Source organism: Phaenicophaeus curvirostris, chromosome 2, assembly GCF_032191515.1.
Source record: "Phaenicophaeus curvirostris isolate KB17595 chromosome 2, BPBGC_Pcur_1.0, whole genome shotgun sequence".
Classification (NCBI taxonomy): Eukaryota; Metazoa; Chordata; class Aves; order Cuculiformes; family Cuculidae; genus Phaenicophaeus; species Phaenicophaeus curvirostris.
This window is the reverse complement of record NC_091393.1, coordinates 61,830,376-61,848,871: the sequence shown is the minus strand read 5'-3', so window position 1 is coordinate 61,848,871 and position 18,496 is coordinate 61,830,376. Positions and strand designations below refer to the sequence as shown.

Sequence of the window (18,496 nt, the reverse complement as noted above, 5' to 3'; positions counted from 1 at the left end):
ATTGTGTAATTAAAGACCCTTATACAGTAAAATCACTGTGTAAAGTTAAGGTGGCAGCCCTCATTCTTGTATTTCCTGAGTATATGGTCTTTGATGTATAGTTAAATAGATTCCAGTGGAACCGTTGAATCTGGATATAACTGTCATAGTATAAAACTACTTTACATTAATGTAACTATTCTTGTACAGGAAGGGGAATCTCCCAGTCTGAAATTTGTACCTGGGGAAAAATCAAGGCATCTTTTTGAATGAAAAGCATATCCTTTAAAAATAGCTTTATAAATGCAAAGCCTATGTGCAGCCATTCCTAGGATGGCAGGGTGTGACAGCCTATGATTTCACTAGGAGAAAAAAAAAAGTTACAACTGAAAAAAATATTCATTCTGAAGGGTAAAAGAAGTGATACATTTTTAAGTCACATCTGAGGAAGGATAACTATTTAAATACGATGATAAAAGAAAATTTGGGCCATACCAGGATGTTCCCATCCTCCCCTTGCCCCTGGGCAGGGTCAAATATATGAAGGTCATCACAGGTGTGTTGCTAACCTATTCTTAAAATAGCTAGTGGGGACCCCATGGTCTCCATAGGAGGCCTCTTGGTAGTGCTCCACCAGTTGTACATCTAGAAAGTTGATCCTAACAACTGATTGGAGATTTCTTTGCTGCAGTTGCAGGCCATTTCTCTTTGGCCTGTCCTAGAACCCCAATGAGCAGGTTTTGCTCTCAACAGAACCTGTAGAAGGGTGTATCCCCACTTGATGGATGAAAATGGTAGCGTCATATCAACTGATGAGGAGAAGGCTGAGGAACGAGCAACATTTTTACCTCAGTCTTCACTGACAACTGCTCTCCTCACCCTTCCTGGGTCAATGGACAAGATGGGGACCTGGGGTGGGGGATAAAGCCGCTCCCACTGTAAGGGAGGATCAAGTTTGTGTCCACCTGAGGAACCTGAACATCAGTTCTGTGGGACCTGAGATGCATCCTAGAGTCCTGAGGGAATTGGCTGATGTGATTGCCAAGACACTCTCCATGGTATTTGAAAAGTCATGGAAGTCATCAGAAATCCCTGGTGACTGGAAGAAGGGTAACATTCTGCTCATTTTTAAAAAGGGTAGAAAAGACGACCCTGGGAACTACCGACCTGTCAGCCTCACCTCTGTGCCTGGGAACATCATGGAACAGATCCCCGTAAAAGCTATGCTAAGGCACATAGAGGACAGGGAGGTGATTAGTGGCAGCCAGAATGGCTTCACCAGGGGCAAGTCCTGTATGACCAACCTAGTGGCTTTCTATGATGGGGTAGCCACATGAGTGGACAAGGGAAAACCACCAGTTTTGATGTATCTGGATTTCTGTAAAGCCTTTGACACAGCCCCCCACAACATCCTTCTCTCTAAATTGGAGAGATGGATTTAATGGGTGGACTGGTGGATAAAAAGCTGGTTGGATGATATTGGGACCAATGCTGTTTAATATCTTCATTGGTGATATAGACAGTGAGATCAAGTGCACCATCAGCAAGTTTGCAGATGACACCAAGCTGAGTGGTGCAGTTGCCACACCAGAAGGACAGGATGTCATCCAGAGGGACCTGGGCAGGCTATAGAAATGGGCCTGTGTGAACCTCATGAGGTTCAACAAGCCAAGCCAAGTACAAGGTCCTACACCTGGGTTGGGGCAATCCCCAATTTCAGTACACAATGGGGGATGATGTGATTGAGAGCTGCCCTGCAGAGAAGGTGCTGATTGATGAGAAGCTCAACATGAGCTGGCAATGCATGGTCACAGTCCAGAATGCCAACCATATCCTGGGCTGCATCAAAAGATGAGTGGCCAGCAGGTTGAGAGAGGTAGTTTTCCCCCTCTATTCTGCACTTGTGAGACCCCACTTGGAGTGTTGTGTCCAGTTCTGGAATCCTTGGCATAAGAAGGATATGGAGCTATTGGAACGGGTCCAGAGGAGGACTACAAATATGATCAGAGGACGGCAGCACCTCCCATATGAGGACAGGCTGAGAGAGTTGGAGTTGTTCAGCCTGGAGAAGAGAAGGCTCCAGGGAGACCTTAAAGCAACCTTCCAGTATCTGAAGGGGGCATACAAGAAAGCTGGGTGAAGACTTCACGATATGAGTGGTGAGGCATTGGCATAGGTTTCCCAGGGAAGTTGTGGATGCCCCATCCCTTGAAATGTTCATGGCTGGGTTGGACAGGCCCTTGATAAGTCTGATCTAGTGGTGGTGTCCTTACCCATGGCAGGGGGGTGGTTCAGCAGCAGCTGCAAGGGGATTGCAAGCACATCTGTGTCCTCAGACCTGTCTCTTTGGAAGATTTTTGAATGCTTCATTCTATCTGATACTTTCACAACAAAGCCTGCAATCAAATCAAATGCTGTTTATGAAGTTTCAGGTTTCCTTTCCAATATGAAATTTTGGCTACAATTTCTGAAAATCATGAAGTATGTGTTGACTTTTCTGTCAAATGAGCTGATCTGGAAAGAAACTTAAATCATAAAAAAAAAAAAATGGAGTTACAGCTTTAATAAATTGGGCAGAACTTCACGATGATTTGGGTATGTTGTAGTTCAAAGTGAAATCTAAAAGACTTGACTCAAAATCAGGAATAAAGAGAGAGAAAGAAGTGAGAGATAATTGCTATGGCCTTGATTTAAGCGTCACTATAAAATAATCTCAGCATCTAACAATAAAGGTTATTTATCCTTCTGCTAAAGTTGCAGGCAAAAAAACCCAAAAAACTAAGGTTGCACTCCTAGCTCTACTATGAACTTCTCCTGCAACTTTGAAGTATGTGGTCCGCCTGCTAACTAGCTTAATTTCCCAGCCTCTAATGGGGAGATTTTCAACATTTGTTTTCTCAAGGCATAGTTTTAAAATTAGGTCAATGAAAGCAGTCTGAATCCTTATGGGATCCTCCTGAGGCTAAAATTGTGTTAGTGTTTTGAAATAAAGAACAGGTTGATAATGATAGCATCCTGTAAACACACTCAAACCTTAAACTGCACAACTAAAATGGAAAAAATCTTGTAGTGAAAGGCTATCACTCAGTGGGATTAGTGCCTAGTTTAACATTTAAAAGTAGTCTATTTCTTATGGGTTTTTATAATTTCAAAACATTGATTTAGAGGAAAGATTTTTCTGAAGCCTGAATCTTATTAACGACTGCTGGTTCTCTTTTCCCTTCTGCAAAATAACACCAGCTTATTTCAGACTAGCTGATCCTGCAAACCGTAGCTGAAGTAATTGTGATTGTCACAATAGATTTTCTGCTATTGACAGTATGGTATAAAAAGGAACTGTAAAGCGATAAAGATAAAAAGAAAAGACAAAAGTATGATCAGAGAATAAGTTTGTTTCCACAGTCAAAGGAAAACCATTTTTCTGTTGTTGTAATCCGCATGCTTAGAAGCAGGTATATTGTGCCTTTCTTCTTAACGTCACTCAAAGCTAATTCAGTGTAACAGTTTAGTTTTTCTCACTATTAGTATATTATTATCATTTTACATGAAATGTAGTTTTTATTTCATAACCATAGCATTATGTGTGCTGGTAGATGGCAAATGTGGAAACACCCAGCTGCCCAAGGAGTGCTATAGGGGTCGCAGGGGTTGCTGCAGGCAACTGTGTAAGGGTGATTAGGGAACACCAGGCAGAGGAGGAAACTGTAGATCAGGTTTTAGGGGATACAGGATGCACATCCATAGGAAACCAGAATCTGTTTATTTTTCTGCTCATGCAAACATTCACTGTGAGAATGTTTGTTTTATGCTTTAGGCATGCTTAACCTAAGACAGTATTATTTGTCTGATAGATATGTTGGTATTGCCTCCGTTCCTTTAATGAGGGTAGGTTATGTATCCTTTAATGAGGGCAAAGAAATGAAAAATATGTACTGTATATAAAAAAAACAGAGCACGGATTTTCAATAGAATCATAGAATCATAGAATAACCAGGTCGGAAGAGACCCACCGGATCATCAAGTCCAACCATTCCTATCAAACACTAAATATCAATGTTTCTAAGGGAAACTGCACACCCTTTGAAATATATTGTTATTCACAGGGTCTTCCTGGATGTGGGGCAAAATTTTAAGTGATTTCTGTGAGCTGTACTCCCCCTTGCCATTTTTCTAGAGCCAGGTCTGCAAAGTTAATACTTTCACCTCGCTTCCACACTGGCAGGTGTTGTATTCTGTTCTCTTCTGAAGCATAAGCCTCTTGTTTAGGAATTGTAGTTACAAAAATACATTAAAACATGCCTATTATCAGCTAGTAGTTAAAAAATATGCCTCTCCGAGAAATCTGAGGAGAAAGAATAGAAGTAAAGATTCTTTTATCAAGAAGAAAAAGCTTTAATTGAACATCTAGTGACTCAGACGCTGGCCTTTGATGAATTACACAATAACAGCCTGTTAACACACAAACGAATGACAGGAGATCATCTCTTTTCAATTGTTTCACTACAGAGATAACCTTTCACAAAAGTATAGACCAATGTATTTGTTTCACTTCCATCTTATGTTCTCTTGGAATAATTGGATTAAAATCACTCTCTAAGAGAAAGGATATATAAAAATAGCTGACACTTTGCTAAAGCATTTTGAAAAGAGAAAGATACTGAGCCTAACTAGAACGGAAGAAACACTATCCTCATTACTGTGGCAGTATTTATAGGCAGAAAAGTCACCAGAAAGTCATTATTTTTTAGTTTCAATATTCCTTCTTGTTTCCATAAAAACTAAAAATGTTTTTTTATGAACTACCGTCATTTTTATCCTGGAAATATTGGAGTGCCTTTGTGAGAATGAAATATGTTGGCAGGTGGCAAACATGAGAACACTTGAACTTGGCTTCCAGGCTGAGTTTTCATTTATGCTTCCAGACAGAATAAATTAGCAGGGGCTGAGATCCATGTGGTTAGGCTGTGACTAGTCATTATGCTCTACAATCACTTATTACTTCAGCATGATCGTATATACTTTTGGACTTAATTTTATGTCCAGTGAACCCAAGCTCTATTTATTTGTGTGCTTGCCTCTATTATTATGAAAAGAGCAGAAAACCTGTTACTTCTCCTGCCGCCTTTGTTGGCTTTGAACATTCTGTTCTTTCTGAGCTCAGTTTGTATGCCTGCCCTGAGCAGGCTGTAGAGTAAGGAGGTGGCTCCCTGTGCAACTGCCACAGGCTGTGCATGCTTCAGACATGAAATTAGACAGCCCTCTGAAGATCTTTTTTTTTTTTTCCTGGAGGCATATAATACACTGGGAGTTTGTTTACATGTCTTTGAATCTTGCATATCTCCTTACCTGTATTAAACATGTTTTATTCATATTTCTTAACTGTATTCTGTGCCTGTCTAATGAATGGATGTTTCCTTTTTTGCTTTACAGCATTCTTCTTGATGAAGAGGGCCACATTAAGATAACAGGTAAGTGAGGAACAGGAAAATTAATGTCTACAAACTCGGGGGAGAGGGGGCCTTCTGCAGCACGTTCCATGCATCTTGATTTTGCATGGAAAGACTTTGAATGTTGGGTTTCTCTTCTATGGCAATTCATCAAGCATCCGTGCTTCACAGCAGGTAGAGAACATGGTGTTTTCTTGGTAAAATTATACTCCAGACTGATGTGAAGCATGAAGGCTTAGCTGCCTACCACCGTGGATAAAGGAATGCTTCCAGTACAACTTTCTACAGCAGATTAAATTATCTAAATTATAACTGTGCAGAAGACACCTGGAAAGACATCCCTTTGCTCCTCCCTTTGCTGGAGGTGTTGTCTAGCAATCTTTTTCACTGGTGTCCATCTGGGATTATTACTCCTAATGCTTTGGTTATTATTCTGAGCGAGAATCTTTACCAACATTGTCTTCACCAAGCCTGTACTGTATATTTCTCCTTATTTCCCTCTTCTGCTTTAGGCCAGAATGGCATTCTGAGCAGAGAAAATAATACATCTACTTTCAGAACGCATTAAATAATGCTAACCAGGCACTTGATGTAGGCAGGGCTTTAGCATGCATGTGCCTGTGACCTTTCTGCACCCAGACAGAAGGGTGCTTCATCGGTTGGTTGGTGCATTTTATATGAACAGCTGAAATGAGCAAAAGTGAAAGAATCATTTCTATAGACCTGACAAGTCTTATTTGTTTTCATTTATTTAGATTTTGGATTGAGTAAAGAAGCCATTGACCATGACAAGAGAGCATATTCTTTCTGTGGGACGATAGAGTATATGGCCCCAGAGGTGGTAAACCGACGAGGACACACACAGAGTGCTGACTGGTGGTCTTTTGGCGTACTCATGGTAATGGAAAAGTTGTGTTTGTTTGTGGGGTGGCTGTAGGAGTGATCAGATCCCTCAGATAAAAAGTACTACTTTCAGCAGTTAAGGGTTGATAGAAAAGTAAATGTGTAATGATTGCTTGATCATTTTCATTGCATCAGCAATAGCGAAACAGCAGTATGCAAGATAGAATTTTGCCCCAGATTGTCTCCCTTCCCTCACACAGTACTTTGCTGTCTTGGTTGGTTACCATGAGACATTAATATTTCTGCTGCACAGAAACAGGGCAAGGCAAGCTAAGAAGAGCACAAGCCCTTTCAGAAGAAACATCTGCCTAGTTTCTAACACAGTTCCTGTTAAGAAACAATTCCCTAAGCAGCAATTTTCAGATGTTATATATTTTAGGATATATTTCAGAAGGCACTCGGAATGTTTCCCAAGATCTCAGTGGTTCTTTTGCCATTCATCTGTCTTCTACACATCAGCATTGCTGACTCTTGTTCCACGACTGAGATTCAAGTAGATTTTGGACTGATGGTGGATTTCCTGTAGTCTTAATAGCTGATAAGAGACAGTCACTCAAAAAACTCTCTTTTCTCTGTGTGGGAAAAGAAGAGTAAAATGTATGGTCACCATGCTATTTTCCTTTCTTCTTCTGTACCATTTTTCTGTGTCTTGATTATGACTACTTTGGAATGTTTGCTTTGTCCTAGGTGTACGCTGGATCTGGTTTTAAAATATTAGATGTGAAGCAGTTTTTAAATGTCTGGTCTTAACAGGAGGGAAATCACCAGAAACAGACACAAATGTATCAGTTGGCACAGAGGAATAATTAGGAATTCATCTTTTTAGTACATGTCTTTGCATTGGATTAACTACACAGAAGTTGTAATTTTTCCCCACTGATGCTTAACCTTTAAGAGTCCTGCAAGATTTTCTGGAGGTAGTTTAAATGGAATCAATATTACACACTGTGCTAATTCATTTTTTTTATACATGAAGATCAATGAAAAGTTAGTTAAAATGAAACATGAATTTACCAAAAATCAGTCGTGCTAGATTAACCTGACATTTTACTTGATAAGATAGCCATCTTTTTCTAAACAAAGTAAATGAAGTGATCTCATATTCCTCCATTATAATAAAGTGTTTGATACAGTGTTGCAGGGGAAATCCATTAATTGAAAGATGCTTATTAGTCCAGCAGTGGTCCAAAGATGGTGTAGTACCTATTGCCTTCTATGAATATATCACAGGGAAAAACAGTACAGAGAGAAAGGAGCAGTTTCAACTAAAGAGTAACGTTGCCCTGTGTGCAGGTAGAAATAAACTCATCATGAAACATAGTTAGCCTGGAAGTAAAAGAAAGTTTGCAACTGCTTAAGTGAGGACCTGGAAAACACTTCACAAGGAGAGCTCTGTGAGAGATATCTGACTACAGTGGAGCTCCTTGGTTTATCAGAAGGACCCAATAACATCCTCCTAAGTGCTGCAGTATTCAACACTGGGATGCAGTGTCAGGAAAGTTTTCAGACAGGTATTGGACTCTCCTCACACCAGCCATCTAAAACTAGGTGTCTAGGTAGTAACCTGCTCCCTCCTCCACCCATCTAGCCTCTGCAGACTGTGATGCCGTTGTTGCTGAGGAGGACAAAGGATCAAGGAGAAGTTGTTTTGTGACACTGTGATTTTTTAAAAGCTATATGAACACTATAGGTTTTTGAAGCAGTTAATCTCAGTGTTGTTTTATCAAGCATAATGCTGCACCTTGAGCCCAGACACATGCATTTATTACTCTCGCAGGCATATGTTCAGATAACAAAGATGCTACTGCTCCCTGCAGAAGTGTGCAAGCTGAAGGTCTACCCAAGTGTTTAGTGCATGGCCATCAACATGCACTGGAACACAGTGAAGCACTGCAGCCATGGCTCAAATTGTACCTCACCATGGCACCCCTGTAGAACCAAGGCAGAAGCATAAATTAGCATAGCAATGTGCTCCTCTAATACAGCTCCATTTCTTGTGGTACGGAGTCCATAAAAGGCATAAACTGGAGAGGGGCAGATTTAGGCTTGATATAAGGAAGAATTTCTTCACAATGAGAGTGATGAGGCACTGGCACAGGTTGCCCAGGGAAGCTGTGGCTGCCCCATCCCTGGAGGCGTTCAAGGCCAGGTTGGATGGCACATTGGGCAGCCTGGGCTAGTGGGAGGTGTCCCTGCCCATGACAGGAGGGTTGGAACTAGATGATCATCAAGGTCTCTTCCAACCCAAACGATTCTATGATTCTATTTTAAGTAGCAATATATTACACTACATACCACAATCCATAGAGTATATCTAAATTTTCTTTACCCTTAGTAGAGAACTTCTGGCATCAAAGGAGGTAAGGATAGGAAGCAATCTGAAAACTAATGAAAATTTGGGATGGGAGGGGCTACATCACTGATCTAGCTGTTCAACAGCAGTTAATCTAAGTAACTATTAAAATTTATCACCTGAATTTCAAAGGTGTGGAACATCCTTATCTCCTTTGCCCACTAATCTGTTCATCGATGCTCTGCATTTCTGAACTGTTTATTCAGAAAAAAAATAGGTTATGCCTCATGTAATAAATATATATCAATCTTTTAGGTTTTTTATTATATATTTAGTACTGGAGAGTAGCTGTACCTTCTCACTATCTGTCTCCAGTTAAATGATGGTCTATTTTGTCTATAAATTGTTTTTCTTTCACTTGTTAATGAACTCATCTCCTTTCCCCTTGATTTTTGATAGGAATTCTTTTTTTCTTTTTTCCTCCCCCTCTCTTTTCAACCCCAGGGATTCAATGTATTAGAATTAGGAAAAGTATGAATCCATATAAAGAGAGAGATGTCAAAGAGAATAAAATATTTTAACTGTAAGCTAATGCTTTAAGCTTTTGAGTGCTACCAGACATCTTAGTGAAAAGTTGCTCTAATCAGTTCAGTCATTTTTCATTTTTAACATTTAACTGTTTGTGGAAGAAAAAGGATTTTTCCATACATTAATAGTGCAGGAGGATTTTCTGATGCTGGCTTTCACTGGCTTTTCCTGGTCTATCACTTGTATGTTCTATTAGGAAAGCTTTTTTTCTGCTACTTTAAAAAAGTGAATAGAATTAAACAGTATCCAAATGATTTATTAGCATTTCTCTCTAATTGATTTGTAGTATGATGTGAAATACACAAAGAAAATATGCCAGTTGGGGGAATATGCATAGACTGAAAGGAAGTGATTACAATAGTTTAATTTTCTTACCTGAAATTTTGATCAAAATTGGAAACATTAGGCAGGTAGTGATAAAATGGCCTGTAACTTAGCCATCAGAAGACCAACCAAACTATCTTTGTTCTGTGAAGAGAGATTAATCCTACAGTATGAAAGGTCCTGTTGTGTTAGCATCTCCTTGATGACCTTTATTGACCAGGCCACAAGCTAGAATCAAACTGAATGATCCTTGAAGACAACCTTAATTATGGCAAGCTGTGATTACTAGTATCAAATCAAACTTATCTGAAAAAGACTAAATTCTGGTCTTGACTTATTAATTAATTATGTTATTAATTATTTTATTAATTATTGATCAGTGGAGGGTCTAGTATCAACAGTAAAACTTCATATACCACTAGCCAGGTCTTTGACATAAGCCACAGAACTTAAAACTGTTATCTGCTCTTTTCATCTACTGCTCAGTTTTTTTGAAATGCTTTGTGGTGTCTTAGTATGTGTCAACAGGTATAGTTATAGAAATCTTGAAATTTACCCTTTCCAAATCATTCCAGAAGACAGTAGCTGCCTCTTATTTAGTATGTGATGATGACTGCTAAGACCCAATTAAAATTTTATGCTGGCGAGTTTGTGTGATTTATCACTATCAGACAGATTTTGTTTTCTGTCTTCCTGCATCCTACTCATTGCACTGGAGATTTTAGGCAGGACATATTCTACAAAAGCTTTGCATCAAGAGATCGCATGAGCAAGTGATTGACGTAAATTGTTAAAAAGTTGTGTATATTACTACTACCTTTTCAGTTATCCTTGATGCCCACACTGCTATCTCTGAAGCCCAGATAAACTACTCTGCATGATGTGACATGCACATATCTCTTGGAAGGCCTCTCAAAGCAGTTATTTTGTAATTCATCATACCAGCTGATTTACAAGGCTACAGACCTCATAGAAGTTCCATCTGCTTCAGTTTGGAAGAAAAAAAACCCGCTGCACACCTTTGAGCCCAATTTAACCAGAGAGCATTATTTGAGAAAGAAGAGATGTGATGACTCAGTAGGCAGACCCAAAAAAAAAGAAATGCGTTCAGAAATGTGTGCATATTTATCAGCAGTGTAGTGGAAGTGTAACTAGTGAAGTTTTCACAAGACAAGAAAATATCCTTTTGGTATCAAGACAAAGTAGTCAGCTCCGTAGCAAGTTTGTAGTAACTGTATGGTGGCACTGGAAAAATCAATACAAGACATCAAAGTAATGTGATCTTTTATAAAATCACATCATAACACCTGTTTCATTCCCAGTGCAAGAGATGGTCTTCATGAATACTATTTTGAATGTTTACACTAGCTGCTACATGAAGGTATTCAAACCCTTTACAAACATTGATTCAGTATGGTTCACACCTGCCTAATAATGGCAAACACTTAATGTATTTTACAAATGGTAAAACTGAGTGGCTGACTAGCTTCCAGCTACCAGGAAAATTGCTGGGATTGTTGAGAGGGCAACCCAGCCATTCTGAGGAGAGTGCATCTCTCTGCTCTCCAAAACTGAGTAGTATGAAGTTTCTTTGTAATCTTTTATTTTATCAATAGACTCAGGCTGAAGTAATTTGCACAACCTGTTGTCTTCCATCTGTTAAGAAGGTTCATCTGGCAATTACCAGCTGTGGGTTTTTTCTCATTCATTGTCTTCCTCAATGACCTGCCAACCGTCACTTCTTGAATCCATTCCTTCAGGAATTGTGGCCCTCTTTCCCAAGGTCTTCGTACATCTCTATCTTCTGGGGTCTCAATGCTGGTGTTTTGCATACTGAAACTGGAGATTGTCCTGAAAGCTAGAGAAAGGAAGCACTGCAGAATACATTAAGACCTAAGCAGGGGCCTGGATTAGGTAACTCCAGAGGCTCCTTCTCATCAAGCTTTAATTCTGTGGTCTTCTTAATAGGCAGCTGTACTAGAACAGGGAATATTTAACTTTCTTGCTGAATATTGCTATTTAAAGGAAGTCAAGGTTGGAGGGAGGCTCAGCCTTCTAAAATACTGGCTAACAAAAGGTGGCCTTCCAGAATAGCCAGGAAGTGAATCATAGGGGGCAAGGAACAAACAGATGGTTTTATAAAGACGGGGAAGAGGGGAGGGTGAAAACTGAGTCTCCCAGCAGAACTATAGGGTCTGTTTTACTAGCCAAAAATACTAGATTTTCTTCACACCTAGGCTCAGCTTCTTGTCAATCTGCTGTGACCCATACAACTCTGTATTTGTGTGCAAGGGCGTTAAGAACAAGTGCTCACTTCTGTATGCATGTTTAGGTTTAGCAAGATTTTTTTTTGTTTTTTAAAAAAAATATGCAGAAAAACAGGTTGCTGTGCAGTAATGCGGTAGCTTTAACTGATGAGACAAACTGTTTCAATCTATTTTTTTTTCTTCAGTCTTGTTATTTCATTATAACCTTCAACAGATTTAATCAGAATTTTGATTAAGAAACCAATGCTTTCTTCCAGCTACTGCTTAGCTGAGTTCATTGAAGTGAGAAGCACTGGTACATTTAACATATGTAGCTGTCTTTCACTTTAAAAATTCATGTTAAGTGCATTTCTTCTGAATCTGCATTAATCTTAACATTAGACCTGTGTAATTGAGACATGGTAACAAAGTGCTAGTGATTACAGTAAGTGCCACAAACATACCCTGTAGCCTCCACGATGGTCACTTCTCCTGTTCCCTCCTGTAACTTAAACTTCCTTCCTTCCCTCTTGGACACTACATCTGAATTTCTTGCCTTTGGGTTTCTTGGCCCCTATTTATGGGGTGCTTTTATAGATCTTTCTGTGATATTGTGGTAGGTGTGATCTACAGTCATTGTCTTCTCACGTAATCACTGACCAAGCAGTCCCTTGTATCTGTTTTATTTGCATCAATAGCATCGAGACCGTTTCTGCCAAAATAAATGAGCTGTACCAGTCATTGTTGGTGCTGTTAGATTAAATTATTATAACAACAAAGTAACATGAACAAGTATAAGTGAACATTAGGTACTTACCCTGACCATAAACTCTTTAGAACACAGACCAAGCAGGAGTTAAGACACTTGAATTTTTCTAATCTTGTTTATATTTGTCAGCTGTGCACACTTTTAGGTAGTGTTTTTTTCCTTGTTTCTACTGTGTTTATTGCTTTGTTATTAATGCAGGTTATCCCTTCAATTAATTATAGTCAATTAGTTATCTGGTGCTTCTAAACCTCTCTGCTGCCCTCCTCACCAGAACAGCGTAACAGTTCTGTGGCTACGGTTTTCTTACATTTTTCATATGGTATGGCTTTATTTAACCCAGGAAAAGGGAAAAGTCAGGCTGTGGGGCAGTTCAACACAGGTTTTGATAATGAAAGGATCATTTTTTGCACAAAATGCTTCCTTAGAGCAGTAAAGCTACTTGTATGATAAGGGACAAAAATGACATCAGGGTTGCAGAGTCTGTCCGGGCTTAACAGGCACTTAATAATAGCAATGCATATTAATTAGTAGGTATTACTTATAGTAGAAGAGATCCAAAGCCTGAGTCACAGACTTTAGCAAGTAATAGTTCTCCTTTCCCTCAGTGGACGCTGCCCTCCTTTATACCTGGGATGAATTACGCTCTTGGTGTCTTTGTGTTTGGTGATGCATAACCTTCATCATGCCTTAGTCAGAGGAACCAGCTGACAATCATGCTCCCATGAAACGCTATGGCAAGAACTGTGTGAGAGATCGGGTATCAAATTCATATTAGCTGAGCTTCTTTGGCTGGGTTTGGGGCAAGAGTTGCAGTGTTACAAATGTGAAAATCTTGTCAAATTTACTGAAAGCACTAATATGTTTCAAAGGAACCATAACTGATTGATGTTTTCGTGTCTGAGTCAGGCAAATAATTGATGATGATTGCTGACTTTTGCTTTGAGATTTGGGTCTAGTTAAATTTGACACTTGTAAAATTCATCACTGAATACAGCCAGGAGTGGGGGTAGAAGTGGGAAAGAAAAAAGCACACTCACATGTCTTGAGAATGTGGGACTTGTGCGTGTTTCTCCTGCAAACTATGGCAGTGGCATCTCTAAGTGGTGCAAATACACAATGGAAAAGGTGGTTCAAGTCAATCTAAAAGGATGAGGACTGGTATGTTTAACCCACTTTTTTTGCACCATGGTACATGCCATAAGCCTAAGAACAGACATACCCATTCAGACTACGGGTCCCTCCAGCCACGTGTCTCATCTCCGTCATTGGCCATAAAACAGATGCAGGAGGAAACAGCATATACGATACTTCTTTCCGAACATACCTAAATTTAACCTCAAGTATCAGTGTAAACAGTTTGTAACAAGACTCTTGAACAAAACAGTCAAGTTAGTCTGTCATGTTCTGCATAATACAGACTCGCTATGCCATGTTTTTCTGAAGTACAGCTTATTGGACCATTTCTTTTCCTCAAGTTTTCAGTTGTGTTGGAAGTAGAAGGTGGGTGCGGCGTGTTTCAGCTGTGCAGACCTTCTCAACACTCATTTCATTTACCTTTTTGTTGTTACTACACAGTTTGAGATGCTGACAGGATCGTTACCCTTCCAAGGAAAAGACAGAAAGGAGACAATGGCGCTCATTCTCAAGTGAGTACAGAAACCCCTTCGTTCTTCAAACTATCAGTTAACTGTACCCTGCAGGCAGCCTATTGCCCCAAGTATATGAAGGGTAGAGAATAATAGTGTGCATAATGCATTTTTCCAAGCTATGTAAGGCATTAATTTGCTAATGCATGCACAGCTGACATCTGCACGTGTCTCTAAAATTGCCTTCAGAATAAATAGTAAGAAGTGAATGACTGAGAGGGCCTTACAAAATAAAAGTATCTTAGTTTCTATAATGAAGAATGCCATTGTCCACACAAAAGTGGGAACAGTCTGCAGGACAGCTTATGTTTTTGTTGTTGCCAAGTTTCAAATCTCTTCCTTTGCAGATTTCCCATTCATTTAACATTAGGTGCAGACATAAGTACTTGAAGCTTCTATTTGCTCAATATTCAGGTTTTTTTCTCTGTAGCAGTGAACGGCCAAGGAAAAAGTTTAATTCTCTTTAATCAACATGTGGTTTAGCATAATTACTTTCATGAAGTTTTGGTTGTTTGTTTAAATTTCTCTTGAGTCCTAAATCTTTTCCAGCAACCTAAAAAAGTGAAAAAAATTGTTTAGGAGAAGGATCTGTTTAGGTTGCAAAAGGTATGAGATTCATTACATCTACTCTACCTCTACTGAAGCCGGTAGTAAAATCTACTTCAACTTTAACAGAATGAGATTGGGGTCCTCACTCTGTATTGCATTATTCTTAGGTAGCTTTGGTCACCAATTTCATGTGTTTGTCCATCCTATTACAATTCCACTTTTTAAACTACAGTGGGGTGGAAAAAAATTTTGAAAAATCTATTTTCTTTTCAAGTGTTGTGTTCTTTCAGAGCCAAGCTGGGAATGCCGCAGTTCTTGAGCACAGAAGCCCAGAGCCTGCTTCGAGCCCTCTTCAAAAGAAACCCTTCCAACAGATTAGGTATGCGTGTGTATTTGATTGGAACATTTGTTTTGTGTGCTCTGTCTTGTCAAGTGTTGATTATTTCTTTCAGTGCATCTTTCCTGATAGTTACCCTCTTCATTACACAGCACTTTGCATTTCTTCCCTGGGTGCACCAAACCTTGAATGTTGCTAGAGAAATTTGCAAAGAGTACAGACAAACTATTGGAATCTAAACCATTATATTAGCTTGTATTTTATTTTTTCTGTGACAAGGGAGAGTAAACTGCCAGCATTTATGAAGGATTTAAGATAAGTGCTGAATTTGATAATATAGGCAACTGAGAAACAGATACTGTTTGTATTCTGTATAATTTAGTTGCAAGTGTGACATGAGGAGAACAAGGGAGAAGAGTTTTTCTCTCCCATTCTCAAATATATTTCAGTGGTGTCTTATTCTGTTTGCTGGGAATATTTTCACCATAGGCTCTCTTCTTTATTACCTTAAATGTAGTATTTTATTTCTTATTAATGTATTTTCACTCTTTGTTAATAATCCTGTTTAAATTGTGATAAACTAGAAAGATATATTGGATCATGTATCTTATGCCACCTATACCTTTGCTTGGGAGTTTTATTAGGAAATTCATTGCATTGGGCAAGGTCAAGGACAATGCCTAGTGGATGATTTTCATTGCACATTTGGTCTTTATTTTTTATGTGGAAAAATAAGACAGTCACGTTTACTTGTCAAGTGAATGATATGAAGACAATAGCACTGTATTTATGTTTTTTATTTAAAAATTGTATCTAGTTCTGTGAAAAAAAAATGGAGTTTTCTTTTTTCTCCACAGCTCTCATATTCTGCTGCGTTTTGGGTGAACAAGGGAAGAATTTACTGTTAAAGGAAAGGGATAAAACCTTTCCTTTATACCTCTATTGGTTTCTTTTTTTGTGACCTTAGGAGCAGGAATTTAATCCTTTAATTCTGTAAACTGGATCACAAGAATGCTGATGGCTCATATTTCAATATGTTGTTGACTGTCATTGCTACCCATGTTGAGTTTTGACAGCTAATAAATGAGTTGTCATTCAGAGAATGGCATAGAGTGATTAAATATTGAGACTTAGGTGGTTGAGTCACCATTCCTGGAGGTATTTAAAAGAGGGGTAAACAAGGTGCTCAGGGACATGGTTTAATGGCAGATAGAAATGATTGGACTCAATGATCCAAGAGGTCTTTTCCAACCTGGTGATTCTATGATTCTATGATTCTATGACTTGCGAAAAGCAATTTGCTGTTCACTCTTGCAAATTTTTATGCTCTTAAGATTATTTCAGATTGCAGATGTAAAGTTAAAAGCAAAAAAGCTAAATTACTTAAATAGTTTGTTCTGAGATGTGGAATAAACAAGAAATGCAAGAAAGTTTTCTTTTCTTTTCTTTTCTTTTCTTTTCTTTTCTTTTCTTTTCTTTTCTTTTCTTTTCTTTTCTTTTCTTTTCTTTTCTTTTCTTTTCTTTTCTTTTCTTTTCTTTTCTTTTCTTTTCTTTTCTTTTCTTTTCTTTTCTTTTCTTTTCTTTTCTTTTCTTTTCTTTTCTTTTCTTTTCTTTTCTTTTCTTTTCTTTTGCAGTACCCATACTCACTTCTCAAATGGTGGGTGGAGGTGATGCTGTGGAAGTTCTGCTGTGTAGTGCTTTTGGTCCTCTGCAGAGCAGTCACAGCATTGTTGGCCAGATAGGCAAGAGCACAAAATACTTGACAACCCACATCCATCACCCTCTGCCTTGAGGGTTGGTTCCTGCAGTTTCTAATAGGCACACGTGGGTGTGCACACATAGGTGTTAAAGATGGACACTTTGCTCTGTGGCCTTTAGCTTCTGTTTGACCTCTTCATGGTCTAGTAGTTCTGTCCCTTGGTTCAGCAGGGCAGTGTGTAGACTGCTCCAGCCCTCTGCTTTATACCGAGTACCATCAGACTGTCACATTTTAGGTGAATGGATGTTTTCTGCCTGGCTGCAAAAACTCAGTCAGAGCCCACGCCTCACACAGAGGTCAAACACAGTGGCTTGGTTGTTTTCCAAGGCAGCCTTGCTCCTGCAGACAAGGACAGTAAAGAGCAGGCTGCCTCTTGCTATGACCAGTGGTGAGAGGAGTCAAGAGCCCTTGATCCTTGACCAGGGGACAACCCGATCTCCTGCAGTGATAGTTGGTATGGGGCACGCTACTGTGGCCCCTCTCCTCATGGTGGGGACACCCACACAGCCCATGGGCAGAATGCCCTTCCATAGGTTTTACCTCTTGACCTAAATAGCATCTCTCGTACATTAATATGCTATAGAGAAAAACATGCAAAACCACATTTTCTTAGCAGGTTTCAATTGCTTTTCAATTTGCATGACATTAGAGAAAACTGGGATTTCTAGGTTTAATCTACATTCAGAAAAATAAGATGCTGCAGCAAATATAAACTGTTTCCTGCTCCATTCCTCTGTTCCTTTCTACTGTTTCCTCCTTGTCTTTGTCTTTTCATTTTGTTCTGATTTGTTCATTTTCCCATAAGCTGCTATCCATCCGAAATGGAGCTCTAATGGAGCCAGTGGGAGTTGCTGGATACTGATCCTTAAATAAAAATCTGCACACTAAAATAAGCAAAATTGCTTAATTTTAGCCATGACAATTCTAGTTCCTATCTTGTCTCCCTTTTAATAATGGGGAATTGCTAAGGGTCGATGTTTTAAACCTGAGGTTTACTGAAATCCTGGGAAGGCTGGAGAAAAGGAAGACGTTATTTCTAAAACAAACACACAAAGAAATAAAATCTAAAAGAGTAGCAGAAAGATAGATCTTAACATTGCAGGGATAGCAGTGGAAAGCTTCTGAAGGCTCTTTCTGCTTTAACTGATTGAGAATCAGCATGAAGGATGATGAAAACAGATTCGTTGGTAATGAAAAAAGGAATACTTAAATAGTTGGCCTAAATACTGAACAGAAGTCAGTAGATAAAAGTACTGCTTCAACTTTGTAGATTTCAGCTTTTTCTTGGAAAGGAATAATAGTCTGAAGTTGAAAAAAAAGTAGCTTTAGACATCCTGTTTTGAAAAAATCTTTCGAAATGTAATAACACCTGCTAAAATAAATGAACCAAATTATGGATCAAACACTTCTTTTCAGCCATTATTTCAGAAGTTTGCAGATCTGGAAAGTGTTTTTATTTAGTTCTAAAGAGTTTTTAACATTGACAAGATGAAAGATCATTTTATACTTACTACCATCTTGCTTTTTTGCCATTTGATCTTGATATCTTAACAAGGAAAAGTAAGTATTGATGATGTATTCTAAAATTTTCTTTGAAACTTTGTTTTGTAGTTTTGGATTATTAATGGAAAAAATATAAGAGTTGAAGGAAGATAC

The 18,496-nt window shown here is 38.8% G+C and overlaps 1 protein-coding gene across 3 annotated transcripts in view; it reads left to right on the top strand.

Annotated features, from left to right (window-relative positions):
• The window catches only part of RPS6KA2 (ribosomal protein S6 kinase A2), a 297,537-nt gene that overhangs the window by 224,708 nt on the left and 54,333 nt on the right, over nt 1–18,496 (top strand). For all 3 annotated transcript variants that reach the window (XM_069852241.1, XM_069852243.1, XM_069852242.1), the window contains 4 exons: nt 5,410–5,447; nt 6,182–6,324; nt 14,125–14,195; nt 15,035–15,123. In XM_069852241.1, the coding sequence (XP_069708342.1) occupies nt 5,410–5,447; nt 6,182–6,324; nt 14,125–14,195; nt 15,035–15,123 (341 nt within the window). The remainder of the gene's footprint in view (nt 1–5,409; nt 5,448–6,181; nt 6,325–14,124; nt 14,196–15,034; nt 15,124–18,496) is intronic.